At 39.3% G+C, this 14,835-nt stretch overlaps 1 protein-coding gene across 1 annotated transcript; it reads left to right on the forward strand.

Annotated features, from left to right (window-relative positions):
- Window positions 1–5,017: 5,017 nt before the first annotated feature.
- On the forward strand, window positions 5,018–8,916 carry LOC111390109 (AP2-like ethylene-responsive transcription factor ANT). Its single transcript, XM_023015104.1, has 9 exons — window positions 5,018–5,773; window positions 5,869–6,433; window positions 6,614–6,696; window positions 6,855–6,863; window positions 6,942–7,030; window positions 7,119–7,192; window positions 7,287–7,337; window positions 7,448–7,524; window positions 7,913–8,916. Exons 1-9 carry the CDS (start codon window positions 5,455–5,457, stop codon window positions 8,584–8,586), a joined length of 1,941 nt encoding a protein of 646 aa, XP_022870872.1. The 5' UTR covers window positions 5,018–5,454; the 3' UTR covers window positions 8,587–8,916.
- Window positions 8,917–14,835: the final 5,919 nt, after the last annotated feature.

Consider the following 14,835-nt stretch of genomic DNA (forward strand, 5'->3'; position numbering starts at 1 on the left):
GCCTTTGATTTTTTCAACTCCCTTTCACATCACTGGTCAGATTTTGACACATAAAAAGAATGTCATCCATAATGTAAACAAGAAAGTACATCTAGAATAATTCTTATTATACAGCAAATGATTTGCCATTGATGAAGATTTTGTTGTGGAATATATATTGAAGTCGGATGAACTTTCAGGAAAGCTAAACATGAGGGTTGCACCTTAAATTTTCTGTTAGTTTGTTTGACATGTGCCAATAAATTTCATAGAATTTGATAATTCTAAGTGCTTGCAGTGGAGTATGGTAATTCTTTATTTTATGAATTATAAAGAATCTTTTTCGAAATATCCAAAGAGGGAGTAAGAAATGGGTCTGTGTTGGAGGTATATTTTTCAGATTTGGAGGCAACATGGAAGAATTATCAATGGAAGACCTTGTACAATTTAAAGTCAATGTCGAGATTGTTAGAATTTTGATTTAGTATTATACAATAAAGATAGGATAGTGCTTGTCTAGAACCAAATATATGTTCTATTTCTTTATTTGTACTTAGACTATTATGAATTTCGCATCGAATAGAAATAACAGGACTCTCCTTTTGTGTCATATCGTATTTTATTTATCGAAAGTTTAAGATGGTCATGCATGTACTATATTCATGTGAGACTTGATGATATTTTGTAGGCTCACTCGATTCGATTTTGGGGGCATGTTCGAGAATTTGGGGTATGTGAGAGATTCAATACAATTTTACAAAATTTTCATATGTTGAAAGTCTGTGTCTTTGGAAACTTATGATTTTTCTCCGATTTTGAGAGTTTTTCACGTAAATTTTTATATATGTTATTCATCTTTATATTTTCTAGCTTCCAAATAAATTCTCTAAACAAGGATACTGCGAACAAATCAAGATATTGATTTCAATGCCCCAATATTTTTTCAATTCCCACCCTGCCTCCCAAAAATCTCTTATGGGGGTGGGGGGTGTGGATTGTAATTACTAACTTTGTCTCGCCTTGTTAAAAGTCGGCTCGTGAAACTCATGAACTAGCCATCGGAGCTTGAGTTCAGCTTGCTAGGTCAAACTCAAGCTTGAGCTTAGTTAAAATTGAATCCAAACCGTTCAAGGGCATAAGCATTCGACCTCATTTCTATCCTTAATATTAACTCGAAATCAGTAAACCTACTGGAAAATACTAGCCAATTACCAACCATTGGCAAGTAAAATTAGGTTATCGTCTCTGTCAAAATATGAGAGCAACGAAAGTGAAAGATTAATGATTAAATGCGTCGTGACAAAATAAATAGGATCCGATATGTTAATTAAGAGTGGAAGTGGCCTCTTTATCGTGGCATCTATGCATGATTTAATCTGACAAGGAAAGGCATTATTTGTGTGGGAGTGCTTTGGTGGATTCACTCATCATTACTATATAATCAAAAGAGCAATTCCTTCCCCCCAAAACTAAAGCCTTTCTTACTATCAAAGATTCAAACCAAATCATTCACATTTGAAAATCTGTCTCCATGAATCCACTTCTGCATGCAACGCCCGCACGAATAAAGGATCCATCATAATTACTTGTATATCATCAAACGTCTGCCTCTTCTTATAATTCTTTGATTGCAGGATTCATGAAAATTATTTGTTTTCGAATAAAGAATGGGATACATGTTTTCATTTTATTCACTTTTTTTTTTAAAAATATTTTTAATAGTTTTTATGATAATAATATTTGGCAAAAACCCTTCATTTATTGGCTACCAGAAAAAGACACACTCTTGCAGAAAGCCCGGAAGGAATAGCACCACCACTAACTTACACATAACACACTGCTATATCTAAGATCCTTTTTGATTGTAAGGGTGAAAAAGACAAACAAATTTCATATAAGTTAGAAAAGAAAAACCCATCAAAATCATAGGAATGCATTTTCCACTCAATTGGCCAAAGACATGCTTTAAGTGTTTGTACCTAGGAATTCGAATTCCATTTCCACTTTCGTATCAAATAGCCAAAGTAGAAAACGAATTCCTTGGATGTGACATTTTCCATAGAATTGAAACCAATCAAACGGGTCCTAAATATCTTTTGTTAACCAACAGTAAGCCCTTCTTGTTATGAGCTTCATTTTCTTCCAAAATGCATTTTTACTTTTTTCTCTTTTTCAAACACACATTTTTCAATAAAATAATATTACACGTGAGTTCAAAATTTTTACTTATTTTTTATTCATATTTTCCAAAAAAATCACTATTCCTAAATACAACTGGTGAGAGAAAAATAGAAATACAATTCACATAGGGACTGAAATAGCAAAAGAGGCAAAGCTAATTGCGAGCAAAACGATATCTCCAAGAAACTCTACAATATCTTAAAGAAGCGAAGCATATGGAACTAAACTAAAATTCGAGTGGAAATATTGGATAACCCTTGGAGCATCACTCTCAGCAACAGCAATACAAAACCCATTATTTTTTGGAATAGTATTGCTATATAATTGTTTTCATGTAATAAATTATATAAAGGGGTCGTTTGATCATTTAGTTGATTTATTGTAAAATATTGTAAAGGTGTTGAATAAAAAAACATGTTTCACCAAATGCATTGCTATTTTATAGGGCCCTTTCTCATCATTTCTGGAATATTGGGAGCATATAGAGGCCCACTCCCACTTTTTGTCGTAAAGAGGTGTTGACTACAACACTATTAGCCTTAGAAAATGCAAGTAAGTTTTTAGTGTTAAGTTATATATACAAAATTGATTGACAAAGTAATATTTATACCAATTAAATCAAAATAGATTTTTAAATCATTAAAAATTAACAGCCTAGATTTTATCAACACTTATTTTTGGGATTTGGATTAAAATCAGTTTTAATCTAAATTAAAGTCAAATAATCAATATTAATCATATTTTTCATTGATCTCACAGTTTTTCGACCACACTTTTAAAAAATTTCTATCATAATCTACTAAAAAAATTTAATTTTAATTTACGCCAAACACAATCATCGTTCTTGCCAATTTAAACTTTTATGAAAGATAATTTAGCTTGTTTGATAAAATTGTTTAAAATTCATTTCCAGTAACACATTATCTCAATAAACTAATTCTTTATGTGATCTATAGTTTTTTTTTTTTAAATTTAACCATAAATTCTCTAACAGAACTCAATTTTTATGTATATCTTAGCCCCGTTTGGCATTCATTATTTCAAATTTTTAATGGGTAGAATAATATTTTTTTTTAGAGAATGGGTGAGAAAAATAAAAATTAATTTAGTGGGGGACCACACAGGAGCTTAATCCACCGTATTACTCTAGCTTGTTCACATTCCATGCTTACAAATACGATAGTAGATAGCTTAAACACAAAGCATATCTTGAACCAAGAAAATAATACGATAATGTATAAACTTGGGACATATATATTATGATAAAACGTTACTCCGGAAATTTTATTGAATTATATGACTTTTTTTTTCCAGAACTCACCTTTAAAAATAACTTTTTCATTTTAAGAGTCATCACAATTAAAAATATATACTCTAAAAGTGCTATTTTTTATAATAAATAAATAAAATTATATTCTACTAAGGGTGTGTTTGATTACATTTATTTTCTATGAAAAATATTAGTTTTTCACCCAAATTCTTACTTAGAATATTTGATTGCTATTTTTTTTATGAAAAACATTTTCCAACTTTTTAAAATATGCCTAATTTTAAGGAAAACATTTTCCTTGGGTAGAAGTGATTTTTATTTTCCACAAAAGATTAAAAATATTTTTTTTAGGTGATATTTTTCATGGCAATCAAAAGTAAATTGTGAATTCTTGATTGAAGTTAGAGCCCTGCTCCCTGTCCCGGGTTGGGGACAGGGGCGCCACATGGCTCCCCCTATTCGAGGGGGGCTTGCCCCTGATTTATTCTTGAAGTTAATATGTAACTTCAAATTATAAAGATATTTTAATTAAATCCAAATAAGATCTAAGCCCTTGTTTAAGCCATATTATTTTAATAAGAATGTATTTTTAAATATTGTATTGATAAAAATGTGTGGTTAAAAAATAAAAAAATTTAGATTTACGCGTAATATTATTTTATTGAATAATGTGTGATTAAAATAATATCAAAACTTTAAGAACTATTATTTTAAATATAATTAAAAATTAACGATTATTTTCATCAAATTTTAATATAAATTTGACCAAATTGAGCGAAAACCGATTGAAAAATGGAATTTAGCTGGTATCTCAGTGCCAAACGTTGAAAATGGACCTAGAGAGAGAGAGAGAGAGAGAGAGATATGCAGCTGGATATATTGTACAGAAAAGCTGTATTGCATGAAGTGACTGGAATGCAGATGTCTCTGCCCGTCAAATCTATCCGAGCCTCTGACTGTAAAAATTAAAAGCAATCTTGTTTGGTATTTATCTCTGACTACCCTCTTTTCCCATTGGTTCTATATATCTCCACTAGATTCACAAAATAATTGTATCATGTTTGCCGAAACTTATAAGATGCTTATTAATGAGCAACTTAATTAAGAAATATCCTGTTTGAGCCACTTATGATAAAAAAATATATTTGGAATAGTTATTTTTTGAAGTACGTGTGATTAAAATAAAGAAAAAAATTTCAGTTTATATGTAAAATATTTTAAGAAAAAATGTATGTTTCAAAACGAGTTTTTGAAAAAAAAAAAAAAGAAAAAAAAAGAGAAAACCCACAAAAGAAATTGAAAGAAAAATGAACTAAAAAATTGTAATATTTTTTGAATAAACTTATAAGATGCATGTACAAAATTTAATCAAGATATATCTATTAATAACTGTAGCACTTATAAGAAACTTTTTTGGATTTTTTTTCAGTGAGCTTTAGCCTAAACCGACAATGAAAAAAAGAAAGAGACAAAAGAAAAGAAAAAAAAGTCGAAAAACAATGCACACTTTGCCACTGGGTTATTTTTATTTTAACTGGTCAGGTTCCTCTTACCATAATTGCATAGTATTTTTTATATATACAAGTGCATTTGGGGTATTGGCTTCATGTCATCTTTTCTGGGTTTAAGGTAGGGTTCCAAGAGTTGGGCAAGGAAATTATACAAGAAAAAAATTAGCAAAAGGCTCCTCCTTCCTAGATACTCCAAAGATATGGATGTACACAGATCCCCATGGACTGCTACCCATTTCCCAGCATTTGTTTCTGAAAATTCGTTCTTTTTGTTTAATTTAAAAGGACCTGTATTGTTCTCTTGAAGGGAGAGAAGAGTTTTCTTGTTGGCCAATGCCTTTCTTGTTCTTGTGAAATTTCTGCAACAAAACTATAAAAGAAGATTTAAGTTTTTCAGATGAAGAATCATATTAGAGAAATAATTACTTTTTTTGCTCTCAACGATTGACCTGCCCTGAGAACAGGCAACAAAAGAGAGGGGGGAGAGAGAGAAAAAAATTGAATCTGTAGAAGATGAAGTCCATGAATGATAATAGCAATGGAAGCAATGACAATAACTGGTTGGGTTTTACTCTCTCACCCATGAATATGGAGGGCTCTTCTTCAGACCCTCATCCTCATCATCAGTTCAATCATAACACTGATGCTCCTCCTGCTACCACTGCAGTTCCATCAAGCAACTTCTATCTTTCACCTCTTCACTTAAATACTTCGACAATCTGTTACGGAGTAGGTGAAATGGGTGGTTTTCACTCTCCTTTGTCAGTAATGCCTCTTAAATCTGATGGTTCACTTTGCATTATGGAAGCATTCTCTAGATCACACGCACAAGGTTAGTTAGGTTCTTATTATGCCATCCATTTTTATTCATTTTCTTTTTAACTTAATATTGAATCTTTAACTCACATTTGTGATTCGTTCATGTAGCTATGGCGCCAAACTCCTCTCCTAAACTGGAAGACTTCTTGGGTGGTGCAACAATGGCTAGTCATGGAGAAACAATGGCTTTAAGCCTAGACAGCATATTCTACAACCAAGAGTCCATTAGGCAGCAGCACAACCATCAGTATTATTCTGAACTACAGTACAATGGTATGTACCAGAGAGTAGACGAGGAACAACCTAAGGAAACTCAACTTGTAGACTGTAACACACATGTTCCTTCGACAACTGAAGATGAAATTCAACGTCTGAAAACATGGGTGGATCACCATCCCTTAGAGCAGCAGGTAAATGGTTGTATGGTTGAAGATAGAGGTGCTTCAGGCTCTAAAACTTGTGGGGATTTGCAGTCTTTGAGCTTGTCCATGAGTCCTAATTCTCAGTCTAGTTGTGTCACTGCTTCAAGACAAATCTCACCCACTGAGTCTCACTGTATAGCCTTGGGAACCAAGAAGAGGGGATCTGAAAAAGTTGCGCAAAAGCAAACTGTTCATCGGAAATCTATTGACACATTTGGTCAAAGAACATCTCAGTATAGAGGTGTAACTAGGTTAGTCCACTCTCTCTAGTTTCCACTGTATCATTACTTGCACAATTTTCTTGCTAGACTAGACAAGATCTTCAGTATTGTTTACAGCCCATTTTGGTTGGGTGGTTTACAAAATTTTCATGGTCTTTTGGCCTGTTTTCTCCTTGATTTGATGGGACATTTTTGTATTATTTTTTTTAGGCATAGGTGGACTGGAAGGTATGAAGCTCATCTGTGGGATAACAGTTGCAAGAAGGAGGGGCAGACTAGAAAAGGGAGGCAAGGTTAGCCAAGAATAATGGATACACTCTATAATATTCTTTTGGACGTATTATGAGTTCTAGCTCCATTTGATTGTCTAACTTTTGGTTTGATTTTTCTTGACATGTTCCATTATTGTTCTGGATCATATGCTGTTTCCATCAAATCATATAAATCTCAGTTTATCTGGGTAAGATTATTGTTTTCTGAAATGTGAACCTATTTAGTGTAGATTATGAATTAAAAACTTGTAAAAATCTCATTCTAGGTGGTTATGATATGGAAGAGAAGGCTGCAAGAGCATATGATCTTGCTGCCCTTAAGTACTGGGGACCCACGACTCATATTAATTTCTCTGTATGTATTATTTTTTTACCTCGGGTCGGTTTAGTTTTCTTTTGATGTTCTCAGCCAACAAAATTACAGTGTCATTACTATTTTGCAGTTGGAGAACTACAGGCAAGAGCTTGAGGGGATGAAGAACATGAGTAGACAGGAATATGTCGCACACTTGAGAAGGTTTATTAATCGAAAAATAAGAAAATCTGGCTAATGGGTTTTAACTCCTAATATTTTTCGCGTAGAATTCTCATTTACAGCTTTTGTTTTCCAGGAAGAGCAGTGGATTTTCAAGGGGAGCTTCAATGTACAGAGGAGTAACGAGGTTCAACTGAATATACCTTTCGCTAGATAATATTGTATTATTCATAATATTAAGAGCCTTTTACGAGTTTCAAGTTGCATAGCCTTAAAAGTCGGGTTTTACGCTTACAGGCATCATCAGCACGGGCGATGGCAAGCTCGGATTGGCCGGGTCGCCGGGAACAAGGACCTCTATCTTGGAACTTTCAGTAAGTTCTCATCAATGGACTTTTATTGTCTTACAGTTTCAGTATGTGTTGCATCATTTATTAAAGTTGTCTGCAAATTGTAGCATGCTTTTTTATAAGGCTGTTCACACACACCTTTTGACTGATGGTTGATTTTTAGTGGGAATGAACTTTTATAAGGCTGCTGCTCCTTGAGACAAAATGATAAAGATAGCTACAAGTCATTTTTAGCTAAATTCTTGATCAAACTTTATGATTTTTAATTAGAGAACCATACGTAAGGTTTTCTTTCCACTTCTAGTAGAAATTTTTTATAATATTCCGGGGACGAGAGCAGGCCTGTTAGAACGGTGTAATATTGTGTACTAAATGAGGTTTTGGCTATATCATTTTTTTTCTTTAACTTTAGGTACTCAAGAGGAAGCAGCTGAAGCTTACGATATTGCTGCAATCAAGTTCCGGGGTGTAAATGCTGTGACAAACTTTGATATATCGAGATATGACGTAGAGAAAATTATTGCGAGCAGTACGCTGCCTACTGGGGAGCTAGCAAGGCGAAATAAAGAGAGGGAGCCGCAGCCTGAGGCCATTGAGTACAGCACATTAGCACAGAAACCGGAGGGATTTGCTCGACTGGAGAATGTACCTGATTGGAAAATGGTGCTATACCAATCCTCCAGTCATCAACAAAATGATTCTTTGGAATTAGTGAATGAGAAAAGAATGCATTCAGGAAATTATCAAAACCCTTCTTTCTCAGTAGGGCTGCAGGATCTGATTGGAATCGACGCGTCTAATATCAACGAGCCGGTTACGGAGGAACCTATCAATCCTGGAACACAACACTTTTCGAACCCATCATCTTTGGTTACCAGCTTGAGCAGCTCAAGGGAAGCAAGTCCAGATAAAACAGGTGCTTCCATCCTCTTTGCAAAGCCTACTACCCTCACCACCAAGTACGATGGCCCCTCCGCCTCTGCCTCGACTTACGATAATACCTGGATGCACGCTACTACCCAACTGAGGCCTCTTCCACTTTCAATTGCTCAGTTGCCAGCTTTTGCTGCCTGGAATGATACTTGAATTCTTCGTCATGTTGTTGCATATATCTTTATATTATTTTCTTTTTTTGCATGATCAAGAAAAGCCGAAAGCAAATGTGTAACATCGGAAATTAATGGAGGTCCGAAGGTGGGGTCCAGTTATGTTTCTGTGAAATGTATTGGGAAATCAAGATTTTGCAAAATGGAGGGAATGGGTTATGGAGGGCCTCAATGATTTAGTACACTCTCTATACTAGAAACTGCTTTTATTTATTTTCTTTTGATTTCTAATAATGCAAAATGCTAATGCTTTGACTACGCCATCAAGATTTTGTACCTAAACTGTAAATACACAATCATAGTTCTCTTTTTCCTCTGAGCTTTCCCCAAAAGTAACTGACATTCCCTCCCATAATTCATCAAGAGTGGGAGGAGATTCTTATTTAGTGCGTTGGTTTGCTTTTGAAAGTTTATGGGGCACCATATGATTGTTTATACTTTTGTCCCCTATTTTATGTGCTTAAAATTTCCTATGCTTTTTTTTAATCCACTTGATGTTATCTTGGATCTGAAAGTAATTTTATGTTTTGATACGTCACTTGTACTAAATAATCATTTTACCTCATAGCAAAAACGTACACAACATGTAGTGTGTTCTTAGTATGTATATATATGTGTATATATATTATTCTTTGTTGATGATGGGACAACTCGTAATTGCTACCTTTCGGGAGCGCACCGGGTAAATCTAGAGATGGCAAAAAGGTTCTAGACTCAGTCAAAATGAGCCTCGACCCGAGCCGACTCCAAAAAAAAATAAAGAGACGTTAAAAGGCATCAAGCCGTTGCCTTAGAAAAGCCAGTTTGCTGCCTTTCGAAGGAGGAAAAAAATGAGGGGGAAATAAACGAGCTGGCTCGGCCCGTTTTGGCTCGAGCCGAAAGCTCAGGCTGAGCCTATATTTTTTAGCTCGGCTCGACTCGGGCAAAAAAAAAGTCCATTTTCAAAAAGCTCGAACCTTGATTTTCGGCTCGACTCGGCCCGTCGCCATCTCTAGGTAAATCTTTGGACTGACGCAATAGCTTGCAAATCACACAAACTAGGTAAAATATACTAGGCAAGTTCGATGCGACAAGCTCAACCAAGAAAGTGTTAATAGGGAGAATCGAACTCGTAACCAAAGATCTCCGTGTTTACCTACTCTATCAACTCGGCTACCTCATGAGAGGCATGTTCTTAAATTATAAAGTAAAAATAGAGGTTCCTTGACTTTTTAATATGTTTTGGTTCTCTAACGTTTAAAAGTGAGGTATTAATGCCTAGGGTTGGCAGTCCGTGGCTCGGCTCAGCTCGACTTGGCCTGGTTCGAGGCACAGAGACATTGAGTCAAAGCTTGGACTAAACCCCATTTTGGGGAGCCAGCTCGAGCTTGGGCAGGTGTCGAGCCACACGGGCCAACTCGTTTAAATTTGAAATAAAAAAGGGGAAAAAAATTTAATCTCAACAGTCATGAAGTTGTCGATTAAGGCAGCATAAAGAAGCTGCATTTTAGTTGCCAAACAGATAGAAAAGGGGAAAAAATTTGAGCAAGCTTGGCTCGACTGGGCTCAAGTCGAAAGCTCGAGTCGAGCTTTAATTTTTTGGTTGAGCTTTTGCTTGGCTTAACTCGAGCCAAAAAAAGCTCAAGTAAAAAAGTTTGAACCGATACTAAGTCGGGAATTTCGACTCGAATCTATTCGTTGACACCCCTATTGATGTATGTTGACTATGAAAATTAGATTAACAAATCTTATTCATCTAGCTGTAAGTTTCACTTTTTAAATTCACTATTTTGGTTATTCAAACAAGAGCAAGAAATAAAATAGTTATTTGAGAGGGAGATATTTGAATTACATGCTATCTTCTTCAATTGAAGGGGTATTTATAGGTTTATCTCCAAAATTTGAGGTAATTTGGTCATCATAGAGGAACGACAAATGGCAGTTTTTTGTTGGCTTCTTGATAACTGATTCAGTTTACGAGTATTATGCTTTACATGGGTGTTGATTGCTTGTAATCAGTCAGGATGAGAGAAAGGTTTACGTCTCATGATTGAAACCCTTTATATTTTCCTTCTCTTTGCATATGATTACATACTTCGCAAGGCATGCAATAGGGTTTGAGGAGCGAATTTTTTGGAGTTAAGAAATAGTCATTGAAATTCAATTTTAATATTCATATTAGTTCTAGGACTTGTTTATTTCAATATGTTGTGAATCCATTATTACTCACATATTTTTCTTTGGTAATGGTAGGCGATGCAAATCGTTTTGAGGGGACTGTTGAACTCCAAAAATGGTTCCTCCACGTGGCCAACTTATAGCTACTCCACGTATTCCTCCTTGCGAAATGAACAAATGGTCAGGCGCACACGGCCGAAACCGACGGGGGCGGCGACGGCCGTATACACTTCGACGGTCAAGTCAGGATTGGGTGGTCGGAACAGTGCCCAGGGGCTACACAAATCAATCAATAAAGGGAGAGGAGAATATATAACTTGTTATGGAATGCTATGTATTGAGAGTTTCATTACCTTTGCCTCTTGCCAAACTTTGAGTATTTATAGGTGGTATGAACCGTGGGATGTAGAACATGTGTATACATCTGACGGCATGAAGCGTCTGCTCATAGGCGTCAATCAGCCGCGCTTGTAGAGTGGGCGGACAGTTTGTTTTCCCCCGAGTTGAATTGACATAAAGTTGATAAGTCACATCAAATAGCCTCATGGGGACGTCAAATCAATTTAAACCCTAGATGCAGGATAAATCTTAAATTGGCGGCGGATCTTCTAACCGGGGTCCACCTGATCCCGACCTCGGAGGTGGGATACTTCGGCAGATCAGTAGTAGGAATCGATGTATCACTTCGGAGAAGCTTCGGGAGGGTCGGAGTGGTCTACTTGATCTTGGCTTCGGTGGTGAGATGACACTTTGGTATCGAGGCTCGTACAATCGAGGCGTAACAGTGGTCCCCCAAATCTGGGAATGAATATTTATATTATACGTGGATTTGTTTTCCTGACCGGACCGCGGCGTGGGGGTAGCTGAAACTTTGTAAAGCATGGGAGGAAACGCAGCGGCCGAGGCGATGAGCCAATGGGGTGTTCACGTCAGGTGCGTCCAAGCTTTATAAAATTTGAGGGACTCATCTTGCACCGATTCGTTGGCAGGAAAAGGTCGACGCGTGGGGAGATGGCTGAAACTTTGTAAAGCATGGGAGGAAACGCAGTGACCAAGGCGATGAGCCAATGGGGCGTTCGCGTCCGGTGCGTCCAAGCTTTGTAAAGTTTGAGGGACTCATTTCGCACCGATGCGTTGACAGGAAAAGGTCGACGCGTGGGGAGATGGCTGAAACTTTGTAAAGCATGGGAGGAAACGCAGCAACTGAGGCGATGAGCCAATGTGGCGTTCGCGTCGGGTGCGTCCAAGCTTTGTAAAGTTGGAGGAGGAGCTCATCTGAGGCGACCCAAACGTCCAATGATTTGACAACTGTTGCGTGTTTCCAAGGTGAGAGTTGGGTACCATGCCCATTCTCCTAAAAGGCTGCTGCGGCTAGTAATTATTATTGATGGCTGTTTGTAACCGAGGTGACGCGTTTCAATTTAGCGTGAAAGTCAAAGCGACATCTTGGGCGTAGATCAAATCTGGCGTTTCATTTCAACGGCCGGGATTGAGGATGCGACGAACAGTTTAGATTGATCGTATTTGAATTCAACGGTGGAGATTGGACTTGTCTTTCCTATAAAAGGCGAACTTTGGGGGTTTATCAGAGTTTCTATCTTTGCCAGACGAAAACCAAAATTTGCTCTCAAATTTCCGGCGATTTTCGACGTTTTGCAAGCAACTCCGGCGAGAGAGAACGATACTTCCGGCGATCCTGCACCATTTTCGGCTAGGAAAAACTTCCAAACCCGTAAGTTTCAGCACCCATTTGGACTGTAAAAAATTTCTTAACGAATGGCCTCGGAAGGGAGTTCTGGTTTGGGGAGGGGCTTAGAAATAGTGAGGGTGGACGAGCCCATTGTGGCGACCTCCTCAGAAATAGCTGGGGCAATAATGGGGGGGGAGAACATATGGAAGCGACCAGATAGCCCCCCGGATACTTCTGTGCATTGGGGGATATCGGACTACCCATCAAAATTGAGGGAGGCCGACCTGGGTAGACTTAGAACAGAATATAGGATCCCAGATAGTGTAGACTTGATTCTCCCCGGGCCGGAAGAGAGAGCCTGTTACCCAAGGCCGGGCTGTGTGGCCATTAGTGAGGCGATCCTTAGGGCCGAACTTAGGCTGCCTATCCACCCATTCTTTAGGTTGGTGCTTAGGTCTTACGGGCTAGCCCCGACGCAACTCAATCCAAACTCCTGAAGCCAGATGGTGGGCTCCTGGATGTTGTGGAAAGAGGCGTCGTTAGGAGTGGAGATGCCCCTTTCCGTTTTCCAGACCCTCTATATACCCAAGGTTACTGCCGGAGGGAATAAGACCCGTGGTTGGTACTACCTGACGTCATGGGCTTCCCACACTCCATTCGTGATCGATCTGCCGAGCTCCATCAAGGAATGGAAGAGCTCATGGTGCTGGGCAGCGGGGCGATGGGACACAATGGAGGGGGACCCCCTGGCGCCTCTTACAGTCCCGGCGAAATTTTCAACACTTAGTGAGTATAGTATTTGCTCCTTTTGTTTTCTCTTCGGTTCGGCTTGTGTTTAACAGTTATGTTTCCTTTCGTAGGTTCCCTTCCTCGGTGCGAGCTATCAACAAAGGACTTTGACACTATCTGTGTCATTTATCAGCTGCCTCAGAAGAAGAGGTCCTACCACAGGCTGATCCGGAAGAACATCCATTTCATCACTCACGACTTAATGGCGTCTCAAGGTAATAGGACCGAGGCCCATACTTTTTTATTCCGAACTCCCTAGACTTGTACTATTTCCTTATTCGTTTCTTCACAGATAACTTCAGCAAGAAGCTGCCAGTACGCCCCGACTTCAAGACCATCCAGAAAATGATGGCTGAGGCACGGACGCTGAAGGCCTCCTCTTCTTCGTATAAGAAGCAAATGGAGGAGCTGGTGGGGGCCAGTAAGAGGCTTCAACCTCCGACGGAGGAGGAGGTTCAGGAGGACCCGGAGGCTGACCTTCGAAGGAAGGGCAAGAAGAGTGCTGCCCCTCCCAGACGCCCAACTGTGGCGAGGCCACCCCCAGTTTTGAGGCAGACAACTATTCCCACGGGGGTGGCCCTCCCGGAGAGAAGCCCCGCTGCGGCAGAGCCTGTCGTTGCCTCGGACACAGCGCCCCTTGTGGCAATACCCATTGAACAAGTTCTGGGGTAGCAGAGGAGAAAGAGGGCCCGCTCCAGTAAAGAGGTTGATTTCCTTGGCACCAATCCAGAGGAGCCCGTAAGGGAGGTGCTGGAGCTCTCCCTCCGGAGACAGCTGCGGTGGCGGTGGTCCACAGCAAATATTGGACTGAAGAGTGGAGGGACCACACCGCCTCCTGCACGGCTGAAGACTTGGTGGCGGCGAACAGCGCCTGCGTGGCCCGGGCACTAAGCACAAGTATCCAACTCGAGGGCTTGGTGAATGATCTAAACTCCAAGAGAGAGGACCTCGCCAAGTGCCTCGAGGAGGCGATGCACTATGGGGACGCTGTGCGAGCTGCCCAGGCCAAAGCCACCAAGGCAGAGGAGGGGAAGAGAGCTGTTGAGGTCCAGCTCGCTGCTTCGCAGGCAGAGGTGGAGCGGCTGAAGAAAGAGCTCTACGAAGTGGAGTGCCAGTTGGCTGCGGTGACTTGGCGACTTGACCACGCTAACGAGCACCACAAGCTTGCCACCAATGCTCTGGAGGCCTCTAACAGAGAAAAGGCGGAGCTGAAGCAGCAGACAGAGGTCCAATCAGTGGAGATCGCCTCTCTGAAGGAGGAATTAAAGTCTGCGGGGGAGGTGGCGGTTCAGAATTTTATTGATCACTTCGAAAACCATCCCCTTTACGACGACTTTGCCAACTTCTGGGCCTCGTGGAGTGCCCAAAGCCTACTAGGTCGGCTGAAGGAGGTGCATCCTACCCTGGACATCTCTCAACTGGAGGCAGAGTTTGGGGGACCCACTGGAGGTCGGCCTGATAAGGTTACTGAGGAGGCTCCAGAGGCCCAGGAGGCAGCCAGTGCTGAAATTCCTCCCACAGATTAGGGTTTCCTTTTTATTTTGTAATGGCTTTGGCCCTCCATGTACTTTAATTTTGTGAAATGCAATGGAA

The sequence above is a fragment of the Olea europaea genome, unplaced genomic scaffold (assembly GCF_002742605.1).
Source record: "Olea europaea var. sylvestris unplaced genomic scaffold, O_europaea_v1 scaffold65, whole genome shotgun sequence".
Taxonomy (NCBI): Eukaryota; Viridiplantae; Streptophyta; class Magnoliopsida; order Lamiales; family Oleaceae; genus Olea; species Olea europaea.

What these genes read in the sequence shown, in the direction of transcription:
- LOC111390109 (XM_023015104.1), top strand. Translation starts at nt 5,455, where the DNA reads ATGAAGTCCATGAATGATAATAGCAATGGAAGCAATGACAATAACTGG. An exon ending in ATGTACAGAGGAGTAACGAG is followed by an intron (nt 7,338 to 7,447) that starts GTTCAACTGAAT and finishes TTACGCTTACAG; the next exon opens with GCATCATCAGCACGGGCGAT. An exon ending in CCTCTATCTTGGAACTTTCA is followed by an intron (nt 7,525 to 7,912) that starts GTAAGTTCTCAT and finishes CTTTAACTTTAG; the next exon opens with GTACTCAAGAGGAAGCAGCT.